This window comes from Sus scrofa, chromosome X (assembly GCF_054392235.1).
Source record: "Sus scrofa isolate SSC_HxYL_T2T_F1_AM1 chromosome X, Sscrofa_HxYL_maternal_Yorkshire_Landrace_v2.0, whole genome shotgun sequence".
NCBI classification, from domain to species: domain Eukaryota; kingdom Metazoa; phylum Chordata; class Mammalia; order Artiodactyla; family Suidae; genus Sus; species Sus scrofa.
The window spans coordinates 12,297,937-12,319,651 of NC_139401.1; the positions used below are offsets into that span (position 1 = coordinate 12,297,937).

Genomic DNA, 21,715 nt, shown 5'->3' on the forward strand with positions numbered 1-21,715 from the left:
GAGGACTGATTCGTAATTCACACCCTGCTCTGTCTCCCAGATCCAAGCAGGAGGCGGGGTTCTCAGCTCTCGGCGAGGGGCCCCTTCTGAGTCGACATCATACCCAGATCTTTGGTTCTTGCCCAGCACCCATCCTGACCAAACTCCAAGAGCTTCCTCTCCCTTGGGTGTAGAGAGGTAGGGTTGGGGTCTATGAACTGTGAAAATACTTTGCAAATCATCCATCTTTGGTCGATGGTGACCTGACAGCAATAGAAACAGCATCTTAGACCTGCCAAAAGGTTAACTCTTTCTCTTTGCGAGAGATTACAAACTCTCTAACGTCCTGACCTGTGAAATAAGGGAGTTGGACTTTGGATAAGTTAGATTATCTGTGAGGTCTTTCCCAATTTTTACTTGCCTTGATTTTTGGGCTTACATTTGGTTCCCAAATTAACTCCGTTTCTACGGGGCTCACAATCCAGAGTGATCACTGTAGCAGATGCTGTCACGGCAGTGCCTGTTCATATCTCCTTGGCACCCACCATCTCTGCTGGCTCTGCTGCAAGTGCCTATCACTCTCTGCCAGAGGCTCTCATCTGGCTGCTGAGACATGCTTGGCTGGGAATGCAGGGGAGTTCAAATCCCCAGGAGCGATCCTCAGCTAATGCTAAATGTGAGCTGAAGAAAGGCACCGCAGCACTGTTGTCCCTTGGGGCAGACATCTCTGAAGTGAGTTCTCACGTCTCCACAGCAATAACTTGTTGGTTAATGCACGCTGTTTTGGATTCCTTCCCTTCCCTCTTTTATGTCACCTCCCAAACAAACCCTTTGCACTCAGATTCTTACCTTAAGGTCTGCTGCCAGGGGAAGCCAACCTAGGACCCATCACGAACACATTCTACTGGGATTCATCTAGTAGCATGCATGTTAATTTACACTGGTCAGTTTCCTGAGGAATGTATTTTATCTGCCCTGACTGGAGTTGCCAGACTTAGCAAATACAAATACAGGACTTGCTGTATCTGAATTTCTCATACTATCAAATAATTGTTTAGTGTATCCCCATCCCAAATATTGTGGGATATACTTAAAATAAAAAATTCATTGTTTATTTGAAATTCCAATGTGTCAGAAGTCCTCTTTTTTATCTGTCATCTTTTTTTTTTTGGCTTTTTAGGGCTGCAGTCGTGGCATATGGAAGTTCCCAGGCTAAGGGTCGAATTAGAGCTACTGCTGCCAGCCACAGCCTCAGCCGCAGCAACACAGAATCCGAGCCGTATCTGTGACCTACACTGCAGCTCATGGCAACACCAGATCCTTGGCCCCCTGAGCGAGGCCAGGGATCGAACTCTCATCCTCATGGATGCTAGTCAGGTTCGTTTCCGCTGCGCCACAATGGGAACACCTATCTGTCATCCTTACTCGCAGCTTTCATTGGGCACATTGTGCATTGCAACTAGACCGAATTCCAGATCTGGCGAGAAGGCGGAGGGTGATTGGGACAGGCCTGAAAGATGCAGAATGTGGAAGAAGTGAGGTAGACCTAAACAGCAGTGGCCAGGGATAAAGCCAGGTCAAGAACCAAATAGCCGATGCATGTGGGGTGGTGAATAAAGGATTGTCAATTCAAAGGGCTGAGGCAGGGAGGCAAAACTGGAGCTAGCAGCTTCAAACATTGTGGGGAGGGGGTGCTGAAGTCACTGAACTTGCCCAGACATTTTCATTTCTCTAGCCCTCCAGCCTAACACAATGCCTGGCCCACTCTTGGTGCTCAGTAGACTAATTAATGATAGGGCAAGAAGATGGATGGAAATAGGAAATTCTGGCATTGTGAGCTTTATGGAGAATGGTGCCCACTGAAAAATGCACAAAGCCTTTCTGAGGAATGACTTGCATCTGATTATAGATGCATAGAAAACATGAATTGCTAGGTGAATTCTAAGTAATGAGCTTTTTTAATCCTTCTCTCATTTTTCATCGCAGGTACAATTCAACTTAAATCCTTCATGGCTAGACAGGTTTTTGAATGCCACTTGTATGTTCAAAGCTAATTTACTTAATAGCCAACTTATCTGAACCTAGAACAATATTGCTGGGAGCATTTAAATGGAGAGAAAGGCTTTGGGAGGAAAATTTCCCCTTCAATTTCAAAAGGCTGTCATCAATTTATGTTTTTAATGACATTTCCTTTTCTTTCTGCAGGAAGGATAAAATCTCATTCTGTGTCAATTATTTCTAACTATAAGTTCAAAGTTGAAAAAGATTGGTCTTATTCTCAGCAGGCCATGTGATACTTTCCTTGCGCTTTTACAGAGAAAACAAAGGAAATGGGAAAGTAAATGACAGTATATAGATAACAGAAAGGTAGTGCCCGCATTTCCTCAATTTTCATTAAAATCAGCTTTTATTGTTACTAGAGAGAAACATTTCCACAAAACACCAAGCAGGCTGCTCTCCAAAAAGGTGGTTTTAACTTAGAATAACTTATTCTGTGGATGATGTATTTTTAGATGATGTATTTTTAGAATTATCATGTTCATTTTGTGTTAACACCATGTCAGCCGTATGAGAAAGGCAGAAATTTGTCTAAGGAGAAGTACTAAAAATGAACTTAAGAATTCAAAATAACACAAGTTTTAGTGTAAATTTAAAGGTGCTTGTAGGTTTCCTCTGATGCTAAAGAGCTGCGGATATTACTTTGAGATGTATTCTCCCGACTCTGTGTGATATTGTCATGAATATTTGTTGTTGTTGTTTTAAAGTAAAAGGAGGTGTCCCGCTTCTAAGAGTAGCAGGGTCAGTTATTCAGAGAAATTCGCTGGATAAACTATTTTTGAAAAGCTTAAAATTGCTGAAGAGCTGACACAAGCACAAAAGTGAAGGAAAATGTAATAGAATCACCAGTGGTGGAGAGGACGTTGGAGCACTGGGACCCTTAGGCGTTACTGGTGAGAATGCGAAACGGTGTAGCTGATGTGAAAGAGTGTGGCAGTTCCTCACAAAGTTAAACATGGAAACACCATGTGATGCAACAATCCATTCCTAGGTATATACTCAAAAGAATCGAAAGCAGAGACTCAGATGGATGCTTGTACACCAATATTCTTAGCAGCTTTAGCCACAGTCTCCAAAAGGTGGAGATGAACGGATGGACAAAACGTGGTCTCGCCGTACAGCGGCCGATCGTCAGCCATAAAGAGCAGTGAAATTCTCGTACATGTTACAGCATGGATCAACACTGAAAATGTTATTTAAGTGAAATAAGCCAAAGGCAGCAGAACCAATACTGTTCGATCTCCCTTACATGAAGTACCTAGAATAGACAGATTCATGGAGACAGAAAGTAGAATGGTCGCTACCAAGGGTTGAGGGGCGAGGGTGATGGAGTGTTATGGTTGAAGGGCCACAGAGTTTCTTTGGGGCATGATGAAAACGTTCTAGAAATGGATAGTAGGGATGGTCATACAACATTGTAAATGTACTTAATGTCACTGAATTGTAAACGGAAAGATGGTTTCAGTGGTAAGTTTTGTGTGATGTATATTTTACCACAATGAAAGGAAAAAAGTGAACGAAAAACAATGAGAGAACTGTGAGGTATCTGAGCACAGAAGCTGCTTTAGACCTGAGGGCGTGTGCAATTTTTCAGAAAAGTAGGACGTTGTCTTTACAGATTTCCTGCCGCTAGAGAGACAAAAATCAAAGCCCAATGTCTTTTTGTTGGGTTTCTAATATTCCTCTTCATTAATTTCATCTGAATGTGTTCATGAGGTTTTCTGAATCAGAGACAGACTATCCTTAGTGTTATTTACCTGATCATCACTACGTGGCCCCCTTGCCCCAGTGCTCCCCCCTGGAGCATCACAAGGAAAGCCAGATGGAAAAATCTCTTATGTGAGGGGCCAGATAATCCATAGGTGAAGAAGGGAGAAAAACGGATATTTTCTCTGCTGATATAGAAGAGAAAGAGGCAGCTGCCTTCTCCCCCTCTCTCAAAAGGAGGGAGTAAAGCTTTTTCTCCTTGGAGATGGGATGAAAGGATCCTGGGTTCTCAAGTGTAACATTTTGAAATGTAGTGACATCTTTTCAAGAAGCAGATAAGCCTGCATGTCTCTGGCTCTCCAAGGCCCTGTGCCTCATTTTCCCTTGAAATGTAAACATACCTCCGGAGTTAGGTCTGTCCCTCTGGAGTTCACTCAGTGTGTACATGGTTCCAAATACCTTCCCAAGGGTTGCCTGTAGCTTGGGATCCCAAGTTTTCAGCGAAGTGTATTCAGAAATCCCCAACTTGGCAGAAACAGAAAAATATTTTCTCTACACTGCACATGGTCAAAGACCACACTTGAAACATTTTGACAAAGTTCAGTTTGTCAGTTCTTTGTACTGCTTAAGAATGCTTTTCCCAGAGTTCCTGTTGTGGCGCAGCGGAAACGAATCCAACTAGGAAGGATGAAATGTTGGGTTCAATCCCTGGCCTCGCTCAGTGGGTTAAGGATCCAGTGTTGCCGTGAGCTGTGGTGTAGGTCGCAAATGCAGCTCAGGTGAGACCCCTACCCTGGGAACCTCCATATGCCGCAAGTGCTGCTCTAAGAAAAAAAAAGAAAGAAGGAAGGAAGGAAGGAAAGAAAGAAAGAAAGAAAGAATGCTTTTCCCATCAGGTCAGGAATGAGGCAAGGATTTCCACTCTCACCACTTCTATATTCCACATGATACCGGAGGATCTACCCAGTACATTATTTATTTATTTATTTATTTTTAATTTTTCGTCTTTTTGCCTTTTCTTGAGCCATTCCCGCGGCATATGGAGGTTCCCAGGGTAGGGGTCTAATCAGAGCTATAGCCACTGAGCAAGGCCAGGGATCGAACCCGAACCCTCATGGTTCCTAGTCGGATTCGTTAACCACTGAGCCACGACGGGAACTCCCTACCCAGTACATTAAAGCAAGGGGGCGGATGTGGGGAGAAGAATTCAAAAAGGGAGAAGTAAAACTGATTTCATCTGCAGGTTACAAGATCAGCTGTGTAGAAAATCCTGAAGTAGCTACAAAAAGCGCACTGCAGTGATCAGTGAGTTTAGCAAATTGAACACAAGTCCCTGAAATGGAAGGCAGAATGTGATAGCTGCTTTTACTGGGGAACTATGTCCTTTAGAAGTACCAAAGTGAGGAGATTAATTCTCTTGGAGGAAATGGAAAGCATCGTAGGAGATGGGCTGTGACTCGGGTGTTTGGGGAAGGAAAGATTGATTTTGGTCAGGCAGAAGGCAGTTGGTGCTCTCATGCGGGGACTGGGGGAGAAAAAAATCCAAATGTTTGGACGTGGAAAATCACAGTGATCCCACTGCATCCTTTAATATAATTGGCATGGAGAGTATGAGAAAGAGCAGAAGGGAGGCAGGGTCAGAAAGGAAGGTTGGAAAGAGACGGCAGAGCCCTTGAAGGTCAGATGCAGAGTTAAGGACCATCTGAACAACTTTAAAGAATTCTCAACACCTTCTTTCAGAGGACTATAAAATTATTTTCGTAACTGTAAAATAGGAGTGGTATTTGTCTCTTGGCTAGTCAAAAAGGTGATTATGTTCATAAGTAATTTTAAAGTCACTCAACTGTACCTTTAGTTTTTAAGCTGAGCAAAATTATCCAGTTCCATGTAAAGACGTAAAGCGAAAATATACAATGAAATCTTTTAGATCTGCTGTTCTTGGATATATATCATCTCTCTCTAATCCTAGAATATAAACTCTTTGGGGGTTGCAACATATGATCTAAGACTTTCGCATTTGCCATCGTACAGGCCATTCAGTAGGTGTTTAACGAATCCTTGGTATCCAGCTATAATGTCAAAGTGCAGTAATTCAGTTGGTAGCTCTTGACATTCTTAAAAATACTTTTAGAACAGGAACTCCTGTCGTGGCTCAGCGGAAATGAATCTGACTAGTATCCATAAGGACGCAGGTTCAATCCCTGGCCTTGCTCAGTGGGTTAAGGATCCGGCGTTGCCATGAGCTGTGGTGTAGGTCACAGACACGGCTCAGGTCTGGCATTGATGTGGCTGTGGCATAGTCCAGCAGCTACAGCTCTGATTTGACCCCTAGCCTGGGAACCTCCATATACCACAGGTGCAGCCCTAAAATGACAAAAAAAAAAAAAAAAAAAAAAAAGCGAGAGAGTATTTATAGAACAGAAACTCACAGATTTTTTAAATCAAACTTATGGTCAACAAAGGGTATACCGTGGAGAGAGAGGTGTAAATTAAGAGGGTGGGATTAACGTATACACACTGCTGTATATAAAATAGATAACTAGGAGTTCCCTGGTGACTCAGGGGGTTAAGGATCTGGCGTTGTCACTACTTTGGCATTGGTTTACCCCCTGGCCTGGGAACTTCTTCATGCTGCAGGCACTGCCCAAAAACTTATTTCACTCATTCATTAATTAAAATATATAACTAACAAGGACCTACTGTATAGCACAGGGAAATGTACTCAATATTCTGTAATAATGTAAATGGGGAAAAAAAGAATGGATGTATGTATTCACTTTGCTGTACTCCTGAAACTTAGACAACAACATTGTAAGTCAGCTATACTCTAACAAATTTTTTTTTTAAAAGTGATTGTTTGAGTTTCTGGGTGCTCTAGCAGGTTAAGGATCTGGCATGGTCACTGCTGTGGTGTGGGTTCAATCTTTGGCCTGGCAACTTCTGCCTTCTGTGGGCATGGCCAAAAAAAAAAAAAAAAAAAAAAAGAAGAAGCGAAGGTTTCCAAGTTAAAAAAAGAAAAGAAACATCCACAGCATGCAGCCAAGAAATAAATATGAGAAATAGGGTAAAAATAAAGAAATTTTAAAATTTAATTTTAAAGTTTTATTGAAATACAGTTAATTTACAATGTTGTGATAATGTTTGCTATACAACAAAGTGATTAAGTTACACATACACACACATCTATTCTTTTTCAGATTCTTTTCCCATATAGACTATCACAGAATGTTGAGTAGAGTTCCCTGTGCTATACAGCAGGTCCCCATTGGCTAACCTGTCCGTATGCCACCGTGTGCATATGCTAATCCCAAACCCTCAATCCATCCCTCCCCCCAGCTCTGACCTGTCCCTTTTGGTGACCATAAGTTTGTGTTTAAGTTCTGTGAGTCTGTTTCCATTCTGCAGATGAGTTTGTTTGTATCCTTTTACATTTTAAAATTTGAATTTGTTTATTTTTTTGGTCACACCTGCTGCAAGTGGACATTCCCGGGCCGGGATAGACCCCAAGCCTCAATTGTGACCTGTACCACAGCTGCAGGAAGGCCAGGTCCTTCACCTGCTGCACCACAAGGGAACTTCCATTCGTATCCCCTTTTTTTTTTTTTAAGATTCCACATGTAAGAAATATGATAAGATGTTTGTCTTTCTTGATCTGACTTATTAGTATAATAATCTCTAGGTCTATCCATGTTGCTGTGAATGGTATTATTTCATTCTTTTTTAATGACTTTTTTTTTTTTTTTTTTTTTTTTAGGGCTGCGCACATGGCATGTGGAGGTTCCCAGGCTAGGGGTCCAATCAGAGCTGTAGCCACTGGCCTACACCACAGCCACAGCAATACCAGATCCAAGCAGCATCTGCGACCTATACCACAGCTCATGGCAACACTGGATCCTTAACCCACTGAGTGAGGCCAGGGATCAAACATGCGTCCTCATGGATGCTAGTCAGATTCGTTTCCACTGAGCTACCATGGGAACTCCTAATGACTTTTTTAAGGACAATGTCTTTTTTAATGATATTATAGATATGTACCACATCTTATTTATCCACTCTTCTGTCAGTGGACATTTAGGTTGCTTCTGTGTCTTGGCCATTGTAAATAACACTGCACTGAACATTGGGGTGCGTGTATCTTTTTGAATTACAGCCTTCTCCAGATGGATGTTCAGGAATGGGATTGCTGGGTCATATGGTAATTATATTTTTAGTTTTCTGAGGAACCTCCATACTGTTTTCCACAGTGGTTGTACCAATTTACATTCTCACCAATAGTGTAAGAGGGTCCTTCCCTTTCTCTGCACCCTCGCCAGCATTAATTGTTTGTAGACTTCTTGATGACTATTCTGTGTGGTGTAAGGTGGTACCTCATTGTAGCTTTGGTTTGCATTTCTCTAATAATTGGTGATGTTGAGCATCTTTTTCTTTGGAGAAATGTCTGTTTAGATCTTCTGCCCATTTTTTTGATGGGGTTGTTTCTTTTTTATGATGAGCTGCATGAGTTTTTTTGTATATTTCAGAGCTTAATCCCTTGTCAGTTGCTTCACTGCATTCTCCCATTCTGTGGGTTGTCTTTTCACCTTGTTTATGATTTCCTTTGCTGTGTAAAGCTTTTTTTTTTTTTTTTTTGTCTTTTTGCCATTTCTTGGGCCGCTCTCGCAGCACAGCACATGGAGGTTCCCAGCTAGGGGTCGAATCGTAGCCATACCCGCTGGCCTACGCCAGAGCCACAACAAGATGGGATCCGAGCTGCGTCTGCAACCTACGCCACAGCTCACGGCAATGCCAGATCCTTAACCCACCGAGCAAGGCCAGGGATCGAACCCACAACCTCATGGTTCCTAGTCAGATTCGTTAACCACTGAGCCATGATGGGAACTCCTGCTGTGTAAAGCTTTTATGTTTAATTAGGTCTCATTGGTTTATTTTTGTTTTTATTTTCATTACTCTTGGAGGTGAATCTGAAAAGATACTGCTACAGTTTACATCAGAGAGTGTTCTGCCTATGTTGTCCTCTAAGAGTTTTAAGTATCTGGTCTTTATTTAGGTTTTTAATCCATTTTGAGTTTATTTGTGCGTACAGTATTAGACAGTGTTCTAATTTCATTCTTTTACATGTAGCTGTCCAGTTTTCCCAACATCACTTATTGAAGAGACTGTCTTTTCTCCATTGTATATTCTTGCCTCCTTTGTCATATATTAGTTGACCATAAAGTCCGTGGGTTTATTTCTGGGTTTTCTATACTTTTCTGTTGCTCTGTGTTTCCAGTTTTGTACCAGTACCATACTCTTTTGATGACTGTAGCTTTGTAGTATAGTCTGAGGATTGCCTTGGCTATTTGGGGTCTTTTTGTTTCCACACAAGTTAAAAGGTTTTTTTGTTCTAGTTCTGTGAAAAATGCCATTGGTACTTTGATAGGGATTGCACTGAATCTGTAGCTTGCCTTGGGTAGTATTAATTCTTCCAATCCAAGGTCATGGTATATCTTTCCATCTGTTTGTGTCATCTTCTGTTTTTTTCAATAGCTTCTTAGAGTTGTCAGAATACAGGTCTTTTGCCTCCTTAGGTGAGTTTGTTCCTAGGTTTTTTGTTATTTTTCATGTGATGGTAAATGGGATTGTTTCCTTAATTTCTCTCTCTCATCTTTCACTGTTAGTATATAGAAATGTGAGAGATTTCTGTGTATTAATTTTGTATCCTGCAACTTTACTGAATTCATTGTTGAGCTCTAGTAGTTTTCTGATAGCATCTTTGTGATTTTCTACATATAGTGTCATGTCATCTGCAAACAGGGACAGTTTTACTTCTTTTCCAATTTGAGTTCCTTTTATTTCCTTTTCTTCTCTGACTGCCATGACTAGGACTTCCAAAACTGTGTTGAATAAAAGTGGTGAGAGTGAGGAGTTTCCACTGTGTCACAGCAGGATTGGCAGCATCTCTACAGCACCAGGACACAGGTTCAATCCTGGCTGGGCACAGTGGATTAAAGTATCTGGCATTGCTGCAGGTGGGGAATAGGTTGCAGCTATGGCTCGGACCTGATCCCTGGCCTGGGAACTCCATATGCCACAGATGGCCAAAAAAGAAAAAAAAAATGGTGACAGTGGACATCCTTGTCTTGTTCTATCTTAGCAGAAATTCTTTCAGCTTTGCACTGTTGAGCATGACATTAGCTGTGGGTTTGTCATATACGGTCTTTATTAGGTTGAGGTAGGTACCCGCTGTGCCCACTTTCTGGAAGATTTTTGTCATAAATGGGTGTAGGATTTTGTCAAAAGCTTTTTCTGCATATTTTGAGATGATCATATGGTTTTTATTCTTCCATTTGTTAATGTGGGATATCACACTGATTTTTGATATTGAAAAATCCTTGCATCCCTGGGAAAAATTCCACTTGAATATGGTATATGATCCTTTTAGTGTGTTGTTGGATTCAGTTTGCTAATATTTTCTTGAGGATTTTTGCGTCTATATTCATCAGTGATATTGGCCTATAATTTTCTTTTTTGTAGCATCTTTGGTTTCGCTGTCAAGGTGATGGTGGCCTCATAGAATGAATTTGGAGTGTTCCTTCCTTTGCAATTTTTTGGAATAGTTTCAGAAGGATAGATGTTAACTCTTCTCTAAATGTTTGATAGAATTTGCCTGTGAAGCCATGGTCCTGGACTTTTGTTTGTTGGAAGTTTTTATTTATTTTATTAAAGTATAGGTGACTTACAACGTTGTGCCAATTTCTGCTACATAGCAAAGTGACCCAGTCATACATAAATATATTCCTTTTCTCATACTATCTTCCATCATGTTCTATCCCAAGAGATTGGATATAGTTCCTGTGCTTTACAGTAGGACTTCTTTGCTTATCCATTCTAAATGTAATACTTTGCTTCTGCCTGTTGGAAGTTTTTAAATCACAGTTCCAATTTCAGTACTTGTGATCAATCTGTTCATTTTTTTAATTTCCTCCTAGTTTGGTCTTGGAAGATTGTACCTTTCTAAGAATTTGTCCGTTTCTTATAGATTGTCCATTTTAGTGGCATATAGATGCTTGTAGTAGTCTCTTATGATCCTTTGTATTTCTGTGATGTCCATTGTAACTTCTCCTATTTCATTTCTAATTTTATTGATTTGAGCCCTCTCCCTTTTTTTTCTTTATGAGTCTGGCCAAGGGCTTATCAATTTTGTTGATCTTTTCAAGGAGCCAGCTTTTAGTTTCAATGATCTTTTCTATTGTTTTCTTCATCTCTTTTTCATTTATTTCTGCTCTGTTCTTTATTACTTCTTTCCTTCTACTAACTTTGGGTTTTGCTTGTTCTTCTTTAGGTGTAAGATTAGATTGTTTATTTGAGATTGTATTATTTCCTGAAGTAAGCTTGTGTTGCTATAAACTTTCCTCTTAGAACTGCTTTTGCTGCATCCCATAGGTTTTGGAACGTTGTGTTTTCATTTTCATTTGTTTCTATGTATTGTTTGACCTCCTCTTTGATTTCTTGAAGATATTTTATTTCTTGAAGCTCTGCTTCTATGACCCAGCACTCAAGTGGAAGGCCCTTCCCCCTTGCAGGCCACATTTAACACCCTGGACAGTTCCCAAGGTACACAGATCCTCCTGCTACAGTCCAGTCCATATAGGGGGACACATTTTACCTATCTCAGAGCACCATTCTACTTTATTAAAAACTCTTTCTCTTTCTTATTCCAAAGGAAATGGAATACAGCACTTCTCTTTCCCTGCCCACTCAATAGCCTTTCTCATAGGAACTTTGAAACACAAACCTCAATCCTTCACAGACTGACCCCCTCCTTACTAACTTCCAAATTAGCCCTGGAGTGGACAGACAGCTGTACTGACACACTGTACCATGTGGAGAATTCTCCTTCTTTTTGATCACACCTGCTCCTACTCAGAAACGAGATTCTGAGGCTCTGAAGGCTGCTCCTTCTCCCAAGCCATCTTTCCTATTGCAAGATTTCTCCTGGGCATGCCAGTCTTCTTTTTTAAAAAATTTTATTGGCATTCCCACTGTGGCGTAGTGGAAACGAATCCAACTAGTATCCATGAGTATGTGGGTTCAGTCCTTGGCCTCACTCAGTGGGTCAGGGATCCAGCATTGCCGTGAGCTGTGGTGTAGGTCGCAGATGTGGCTCAGATCACATGTGGCTGTGGCTGTGGTGTAGGCTGGCAGCTGTAGCTCTGATTTGACCCCTAGCCTGGGAACTTCCCTATGCCATGAGTGCAGCCCTAAAAAGTAAAAAAAAAAAAGAAAAAATTTATTGAAGTATATAGTTGATTTACAATGTTGTGTTAATTTCTGTTGTATAACCAAGTGATTCGGTTATGCATATATATTCTTTTTCATATCTTTTCCATTATGGTTTATCGCATGATATTGAATATTGTTCCTGGTGCTATACAGGAGGACCTTGTTGTTTATCCATCCTATATGATAGTTTGCCTCTCTCTACTAATCCCACACTCCCGATCCTTCTCTCCCCTACCCCTCTCTCCCTGTGGCAATCACAACTCTGTTTTCTATGTCTGTGAGTCTGTTTTTGTTTTTTAGATATGTTGATTTGTGTTGTATTTTAGATTCCACAAATGTGATATCATGTGGTATTTGTCTTTCTCTTTCTGACTTACTTCGCTTAGTATGGTAATTTCTAGGTCCATCCATGTTGCTTCAAATGGGAATATCTATTTCTTTTTAATGGTTGAGTAGTGTTCTGTTGTGTGTATATGTACATATGTATATAACATCTTCTTTATCCATTCCTCTGTTGATGGACATCTAGGTTGCTTCCATGTCTTGGCTGTGTAATAATGCTGCTGTGAATGTAGGAGTGCGTGTATCTTTTCCATTATAGTTTTGCCTGGGAATGGGATTGCTGGATCATATGGCAACTATATTTTTAGTTTTTTTGAGGAAACCCCGTGCTGTCTTCTATAATAGTATGCCATTCTTCTGAATGAGAAGATGTCCACCACCACCTGTGGACTTGCTCATCTGTACTTTTGCTTTTGAAACTATGCACCTTATTTTCCCAGTGTTGAATTTAAATAGACTGTTATTATTGTATTTACAGGTATACCTCATTTTATTGTGCTTTGTAGATAATGCATTTTTTACAAATAGGAGGTTTGTGGCAACCCTGTGTTATTAGATGATGGTTAGCAATTTTTAGCAATAAAATTTTGGGGGGGTTTTCTGAGGTGGTATTTTGTTTGTTTGTTTTTTTACTTTTTATGGCTACACCCACGGTGTATGGAGGTTCCCAGGCTAGGGGTCAAATCAGAGCCGCAGCTTCTAGCCTATTCCACAGCCACAGCAATGCCATATCCGAGCTGCATCTGTGACCTACACCACAACTCAGAGCAATGCTGGATCCTTAACGCACTGAGCGAGGCCAGGGGTCAAACCCATATCTTCATGGATACTAGTCAGATTTGTTTCTGCTACACTACAATGGAAATTCTTCAATAAAGTATTTTTAATTAAGGTATGTACATTTTTTTTTTAGAAATAATGCTATCACACACCTAATAGATCACATTAGTGGTGTCAGCATAACTCTTACATGCACTGGGAAACCAAAAAATTCATGTGACTTACTTTATTGTGATATTTGCTTTATTGCAGCGGTATGGAAGCAAGCTCACAATATACCTGAGGTCTGCCGGGGTGTGTGTGTGTGTGTGTGTGTGTGTGTGTGTGTGTGAGTGGGTGTGGGTGTGTGTGTGTCTGTGTCTGTGTGTACATACAGAGAGATTGATTGATTGTTTGATTATAAGAAATTGGTTCACATGATTATGGAGGCTGAGAAGTCCCATGATCTGCCATCTGCAAGCTGGGAACCCAGGAGAGCCCATGGTGCAATTCCAGAGGGCTCAAGATGACCCATATCCCAGCTTGAAAACTGTCACGTGGAAGGTGAATCCCACTTTGCTTCAGCTTTTGCTCTATTCAGATCTCCAGTCCCTTGGACGAGACCCACCTGAATAGGGGAAGGCATCTGCTTTCTTCAGCCTGCTGACAGATGTTAATCTCACCCAGAAGCACCCTCACACATATACCCAAAATAATGTTTAACCAAATATCTGGGCATCCCTTGGCCCAGTCAAGTTGACATAAAATTAACCATCTCAAGTAGTGAGCCGTTTGGCAAATATCAATGGAGAGTTTGGATTCCCCACTTTAAATGTGTCATCATTTAGACAAATTGAATTGGCCACCAGCATATGAATCTGAGTTCACCCACAGCTTTGACTCTACCTACCACCTGTCTTTGGCACAAGCCTATTTCAAGTATAAATAACATTCCTCCTCTTTTGAAAAACTTCACTAAAGGAGTGGGTCTAAGAGTTCCCTGGTGGCTCAGCGAGTTAAGGGCCTGGTGTTGTCACTGCTGTAGTTCTGGTCAGTACTGTGGCCTGGGTTCGATCCCTGGCCTGGGAACTACTGCATGCCACAGGTGCAGCCAAAAAAAAAAAGAAAAAAGAAAAGAAAAGAAAAAGAAAAGAAATGGATCTAGAGCAGTGATTTCAAATGGGGGGATTCTACCTCCCAGTGGATATTTGGCAATGTCTGGAAGCATTTTTTTTTTTTTTTGCTGAACCTGCAGCATGTGGAAGTTCACAGGCTAGGGATCAAACCTGTGCCACAACAGCAGCCTGAGCCACAGCAGTGACAACACCAGATCCTTAACCCATTGCACAGCAAGAGAACTCCTGGAGGCATTTTTGGTTGTCACAACTGTACATGCTGCTAGCATCTAGTGGGTACAGGCCAGAGATGCTGCTAAATCTTCCCCAGTGTACAGGGCATCCCCGCAGCAAAGGAGTGTCCAGCCCAAATGCCACTAGGGCTGAGGTTGAGAAATCCTGCTCTAGAGAGAGAGAGAGAGAGACATTCCATACCACTCAGCACAGTTTCAGGCCCCACTTGTGCCCATCTGTGCCATGGGAAGCCAGTGCTTTCTGAAAGCTTTCTGGATCAGCACTTTCCCACTCAGGTGGATCTGGCATTAACATTGCCGTCTTTCAAATGGCTTTCAGGTAGACGTGTTAAATCTCAAATTTGATGAAACACAAGAAAGCCATGAGAGAAGTTCAGAGCACTTGGAAATCTAGGAGAGCTGTGAGAACTGTGGGCAGGTGTGGCTTCGTGCCAGCTCACAGCGCCAAATAGCCAGGTGGGGAGGAGCAAACACTCGTTTTCATCCGAGGCAAATGCTGAAGGTGCAGTTATGGTCACTTCAGAAAGTGCCACTTTATTCCCGGTGTAACATCACTTCGACTTTACCTGCACGAGGCTGTCCTGATTCATGGGGGTCAGTGGCAGAACTTGGATCAGAAATCTTGTTTCTTGACTCATCGATTTATATGTCCCCTTCAAACCTGATTGCTTTTTTTCTGAAACGAGTAACCTGTGACTCTTTGCTCACGGTCAGGGGAAAAGTCCCTGTTAATAATTCACACAAGACAAAGCCGCTCCTCTTTTGCATCCTCAAATCTCTCCGAGCACGTGACTGTCGCAACATATCTGGTTTCCAAGTAGCCGAGTGATGAAATATGATTGGCCTCTCGGCATCGATTCCCCCTCTCCTTCCTCTCTCACTCTTCTTGTCTAGCAGTTGTTTGTTAGGATCCACACATTCTTCTTATGAAAGAATCAAGACCAGAGTTTCTTTCTTTCCCTCTTTAGGAAGAAGTGGGCTGTTTTGGCTTCCTACCATGGATGAGGATCTCGAAGGAGAAAGTTGGCAGACGTTCTCCATTCCCTGGGGCTTCGGCAAGTCAGCAGAGGATGAAGGAGCGCACATCTGCCAGTGAGTAATCATCCTCCGGTGCAAATGTCAGGGGTCTTATCCCTGGCTTCAGAGATTAGCTCATGTTTTTCGGTTGGATGAATGCATTTGCACACGGATTGAAAGCCATGTGTCAGAATGATACAAGCATGGTGCCTTTGATGGAAAAGCGATGAGATGCTTCTGAGTTTTCGGTCCAGGCAATTCTAATAGTTAAAAAGAATACTGGAGGTGAGGCAGGAATATCCTGTAAAAGAAAAGTACGCAGCTGTATGCTACTGTGCTTATTTCCTGAAGACTAAATGTCCAGAGGCATTTTGGGGAAGAGAGAACCCGATTTCAGCTGCTCATCCTTAATATACATATTACCAGAGGCTATCATTCAGGAAACTTTTGACTGTGCTTTTTGCAAGGAACGTTGGACTGTGCTGTTTGTTTATGTTTTTAAATGGTGTCTTCTCAGAGACAAATGTATCTGTCAGGGTGAAAAGTTTTGATGCTGAAGCCGAAAATGCTGCGTTGGCTGTGCAGATTGGTTTGTGCTTAATTGCTTCTTTGTGTTCGGTGGTCTTGCTGAATAAGTTTTCCTCCTTTGAGAAAAACCACAGTTTTACAGAAAGCTCAGATGGTCGCTGAGTGGCTTACGGTTTATATAACTAGGGAATTCTTTCTCGAGGTTGTCAAAGTTTCAAGTATGAGAAATTTGTCAGTAATGAATACATTTTGGAATGCCGATTGGAAAGTTTCCAGCCATTCTGCTGCTTAATGCTTCCTCATTAATCACTGGCACTGTGTATTATAAGCTGCTTATGACTTTGTTTGAATGATATTCTTTCAGCAGACTCTAGGATTATTGAGTATTTAAGCATCATGATAGGAACATTATGTGGAAGCCCCAGTATAAAGCCACAGGTTAAAAGCAGCTCTCCAACTGGATAAAATTCATTACTCTTGACTTTCACTACTTGGGACTTCGAGTGAAATATTTTTTAGAGTTGCCATAATTTTCGATGACAGTAATCACTTGGTGGCACTATTTGTTTTAAAACAGTTGCACTCATTTGCATGAGTGCAAATGAAACCTCCTTCTGTTGTGTAGTTCATTGTAAGGGAAATTTAGAAATGGATATTGTCGTTCTATGGGACTAAAATGTACAAAACACCCATTTTGGAACTAGCAACTAAGAGTCTCCCCAAACTACTGTTTGCTTATGACATAATTTCATTGACTCACTTTTTAGTGCTCACATTTTCCTTCTGATTTCGTACCTAAAGGATGAAACGATTGCATATTTGAGCTACGAAAAGTAACCTGTTTAGACATAGAGTCCTGGGGCTTGTGTCTCTTGCTTGCCTGGTCAATAACATAAAAAGAAATAGATTCACCTTCTCACTCATTGAAGCATATTGTTTATGAGTTTGGGAGAAAATAGGTAATAAAAGAGATAAGAAATACTTTAAATCAAATTCTTAAGCCAAACCACCGAATTCCAATTTGACGGTTGGTTGGCCATAGTTTTACTCCGCACATCCAATGGAAAGTCTAGTGTGTCTTGTTTTATTAGAATTAGTGGTAGATATATAGTCTGAAGTTCTGTGTTATCCCTGGATGTGCTTAGTCATTAGAGAGTTCAGGTCAGTATATTATTAATTTTCTTTTATATATGTGTATAAAGTACTATTTTATTTTTATGACTCAACATAAAAAGCAAGCATTATTGTAACCTCAGCTCATGTCTTCCGTGGAGGATGCTCTCAAGTGTAGGACTATATAAATGTGGTTTAAGATTCAGTGGATGGGGATACTTTTCATAGAGCAACAAGTGATGCTCAGTTGAATCCCACTTCTGCTGCTGGTTTCACAGAAATAAGATCTAAAATTCTTAGTTTCTCCTCCGTTCAGGCAGTGCAGGCTTCCCAGCCTAGGGGTCCCTGCCCACCCCCTGTCCATGCGGTTCATTGCTGATCTGAAAGAGCTATCATAAGACCAATGTAAAGAGGAAAATAGTTCAGTTTCCTGCAGTTTTACAATCCTTCAAAAATTTTTTTTAATTAAAAAAATTATTTTATTGTTATTTCCCCATTACGAATTTTTTTTCTACTGTACAGCATGGTGACCCAGTTACACATACATGTATACATTCTTTTTTCTCCCATTATCATGCTCCCTCATAAGTGACCTGACATAGTTCTCAGTGCTACACAGCAGGATCTCATTGCTAATCCATTCCAAAGGCAATAGTTTGCATCTATTAATCCCAAGCTCCCCATCCATCCCACTCCCTCTCCCTCCCCCCAGGCAACCACAAGTCTCTTCTCCAAGTCCATGATTTTCTTTTCGGTGGAAAGGTTCATTTGTGGCATATATGAAATTCCAGATATAAGTGATATCATATGGTATTTGTCTTTCTCTTTCTGACTTACTTCACTCAGGATGAGAGTCTCTTGTTCCATCCATGTTGCTGCAGATGCAATCCTTCAAAATTAAAGTGACTTGAGATTGTCTTTGTTGCTGATTAAAGAGCAACTGGTTCCTTTGCCCAGTAGAGCAGCCACACAGAATGGTTAGGACTATGGCTTCTGGAACCAGCCTGACCTGGCTGTGCACCCTGGTGCCTTCACTTATTGGCTGTATGACTTTGGGCACATTTATCAGCTTCATTAAACCGAAGACCCCACGTCTGTAAAGAAAAGGATAATACCTACCTCGAGGGGTTGGAGGGGTAAGTGAGTTACTGTAGGAACAGCCCCTAGCACTGTGTCTGGCTCATCCAATTATCTAATTACCCATGATGTGATTCTTATTGTTAGCACTAGTAGCAGTGATAGTAGCACCTTTCAAACACAATCTTATTTTCAAGCCTTCAAGTTCAGTTTAAGTTGGAGTGAAAGTTGTAGACTATATTGCTATATCAGTCTTTTTATAGGAAGAGTGATTCATTTAGGACTTGGGGAAAGAGGGAGTTTAGCACGTCTATGCGATTTCTTTAGTTTTTAAACGCAAAGCTTGGTAAAAAGTATCATGAAAACATTAGTGAATTTGAAATACGAGTGACAAAAATGAGATAGATTTATTTCAGTTCAACCGAAATTTATTGAGGATCTCCCTGTGTGCTAAGTGTTGGGGTACAGAGATAATGGTCAAGGTAAAAAATGAAAAATACTGACAATGCCAAGCGCTAGGAAGGATGTGGAACAACTGGAAGTCTTATATACTTTGCTAGTACAGTGTAGCAGCGAAATGGTATAGCTGCTTTGGAGACCGTTTGTTAGTTTCTCATAAAGCTAAATATACATTTGCCATAAAACCCATATGATTCCACTCCTAGGTATTTACTCTAGAGAAATGAAAACTCCTGTTCGCAGAAAAACCTTTCACAAATGTTTACAGCAGCTGTGTTCGAAATTGCCCCAAACTGGAAACAACCCAGATGTCCTTCAGCGGATGAATGAATAAACGCACTGTCCTCACCATGAGATACTACTCAGAATAAAAAGGAACAAACTCTTGATACGCACAGCAATTTGAATGCATATTAGACATTATGCTGAGTGAAAGAAGCTCATTTCAAAAGGTTACATCCTCTGTGGTTCTCTTTATATGATATTCTCAAAAGACAAAGGTAGAGTGACAGAAAACAGATCACTGGGGACCAGGGGTTAGAGGAAGAGGGAGGGTGTGATAGTGCCTTGTGTGATGGAACTATTCTGTATCCTAACTGCGGTCATGGTGGTGGGAATCTACACACGTGGTAACGTTTCTAAAGCTGTACATTCAAAAAAGTCCATTGGAGTATGTGATCATTTAAAACATAAAAAATGAGAATACAGAGTTCTTGCCATTGAGCGGTCCACAGGAGCAACGAGGGACAAACACAAACAAATAATTATAGTACAGGACGGTGAATGTAGTGATTATGACATGAGACCCGGCCATGCACAGCTTTGTGCATTTTCTTTTATTTTCCCACTGTACAGCAAGGGCTTTGTGCATTTTCTACGTGTATCATGATGTGAAAAAGTTTGGGAAGGCCTGGGTTGGGGTATTATGAAGACACAGAAAAAGAGCATTTTGCCTAGTTGCCTGGAGGAGATGGTACCGGGAAGGGCTTCACAGGGGAGGTAATACCTGCAGTGGGAATTGAAGGGTAGGAGGGAAGGAGTTAGGGGGGCTTCTCAGGGCAGTGGGGGGGCATTCCAAGGGAGCCATTCCTTGCCTAAGAAAGGGAAGGAGTGGGGTGCAAGTTGGGAGCTCTAGGGTGTCCAAGATGTTAGGAGTACAAAGTGAACAGATTTATAGGTAGCCTTGCATAATAAAGGAACATTTTGTTTTATGATGGTAGATTTTGAGCGTATTGGGAGGCAAGCGTGGATGAGGCAGCAGAGAGGGCCATTTGATAAGAGAGGAGACTGGCGGGAGGAGATAATGGGAAGAGGTATAGGGTTTGATCCTGTCAAGTCCTGTAGAACCTGTGGAGCATTAATGGAAGACTCTACCTTCTGGGAGGATCTTTTCATTCGTTCATTTTCATTCATTCATTCATTATCAACTCATTTAACAAATCTTTATTAAGCAAGGCACTATTTTAGGTCCTGGGGATCCCGGAGTGAACAAAAAGAAGTCCCAGCTCTTATGGAGCTGATATTTTAAAGGCTAAATGAGTTCAGCTTTGGACAATTGTGAAGTGCAAAGTACCTCTGAGGTAATCATACCTAGTAGATGGGAGCTGTAAAGAGCAGTCTGGGCTGAAAATACAAATTGGGGCTCACTGGCACAAAGCTAAAAGTTGGAGCCTGAGAAATAGGTTAAATAATCAATTTTATGTTCCTTAATCAAGCTGGAAAAAAATCTAATTTTTGCACCCAAATTCTCTATGATTTGCCATCAGGACTTGTCCTTATGTGAGAGAAGGAGAGATGCATTTAGCTAATGCCACAACCTCAAGGTTATGCATCCGTCCAATTCCTTTTTCCATCCTAGTAAAGGGCTCTCTAATCTTTCCAGAAGATAATGAAGTCTTAAAATGAACAAATATCTTTGCCATGCAGAGCATTATACTAATATCTGGTGGCGGAAAGGGGAGGGAAGGGATGGAAAAGACAGAGTAGATCTAGGATCTGTTCTGAAAACACTTAGAATCTGTAAGGTGAGAGGGCCTTTGGACCCTTTGTAAATACTCAGAGTATTTGAAAACAGCCATAAGCAAACAAATATAAATTCTTGGTTGCTAAGGGGACTGAATCTTCTGGTATTAGTGCAGAGGCAGAGTTTTAAAGCAATCACTGAGGACACTTCCAAAAGCAGCATGTTTTGACGCCAATTATTGATGACCTGAATCCACAAGGGCTTGGAATGCCATAGCCAAGTTCTTGGATTGACTTTGGTTAATGTAAATGAGCACTTGGTGTTTCAAAGAGATTAATGAGACAGTTTTGACCCAGCTGTGTTTTTACAGCTCTTGTGACTTAGGTACCTAATGATGCCACCATGTTGACCTGGCCCCAAGACCAAATCCTTAAAATTCCAGCTGTTCTGATAACCAGGAAGTAAACCACTGGATGTTCTTTCTCCATCCTAGGGCCTCGCCTCCTCTCTGGTGGGCTTGGGAGAAGGTAGGAGTTAGAAATAAGGAGGTAAAGAGTAGGTTCGGGCACCCTCTGGCAGGCAATCCACCCATAACAGGGAGTCACCTGCTAACCATTGTCCTCAGCTCATAAGCTGAGTGACCACTCATTCCCAGAGCTAACATAGCTATCTCGAATGGTCTACACTTCATGTTAATTAAGTTCACCTATAAAATTTCAATAGCTCTCCTCATTTACATTCAGCCAAGAATTATACTTACGCAACTAAAATTTTAACTTATTTCCTTATCCAATTGATAATTCAATCACAGACATCTGGGATTTGAAGGCTTCTTGAGAATACTAATTTTTATTGGGCAGTGTCGTGTTGGACACTAGGGGGAAAGAGGACGAAGAATTTGTGTCCTTATTCTTAGCTCCGTACTGCATAGGAAGTCTTCAAATAGATTTCCAACAGATCTTCTAATGTAGATTATAATATATATATTCTCTCTCTCTAAAATTCATTTGCCAATGTTCATATTATAAATTTCCTTGCAATTGATAGTTTTAAGAAGTAGTTGAGATACCCTATATACTTAG

At 41.1% G+C, this 21,715-nt stretch overlaps 1 protein-coding gene across 8 annotated transcripts in view; it reads left to right on the forward strand.

Moving 5' to 3' along the window:
- FRMPD4 (FERM and PDZ domain containing 4) overlaps positions 1 to 21,715 on the forward strand; it is a 919,679-nt gene that overhangs the window by 123,633 nt on the left and 774,331 nt on the right. For all 8 annotated transcript variants that reach the window (XM_085007332.1, XM_085007337.1, XM_085007339.1 and 5 more), the window contains one exon: positions 15,445 to 15,568. In XM_085007332.1, coding sequence (XP_084863458.1) covers positions 15,445 to 15,568 — 124 coding nt within the window. The remainder of the gene's footprint in view (positions 1 to 15,444; positions 15,569 to 21,715) is intronic.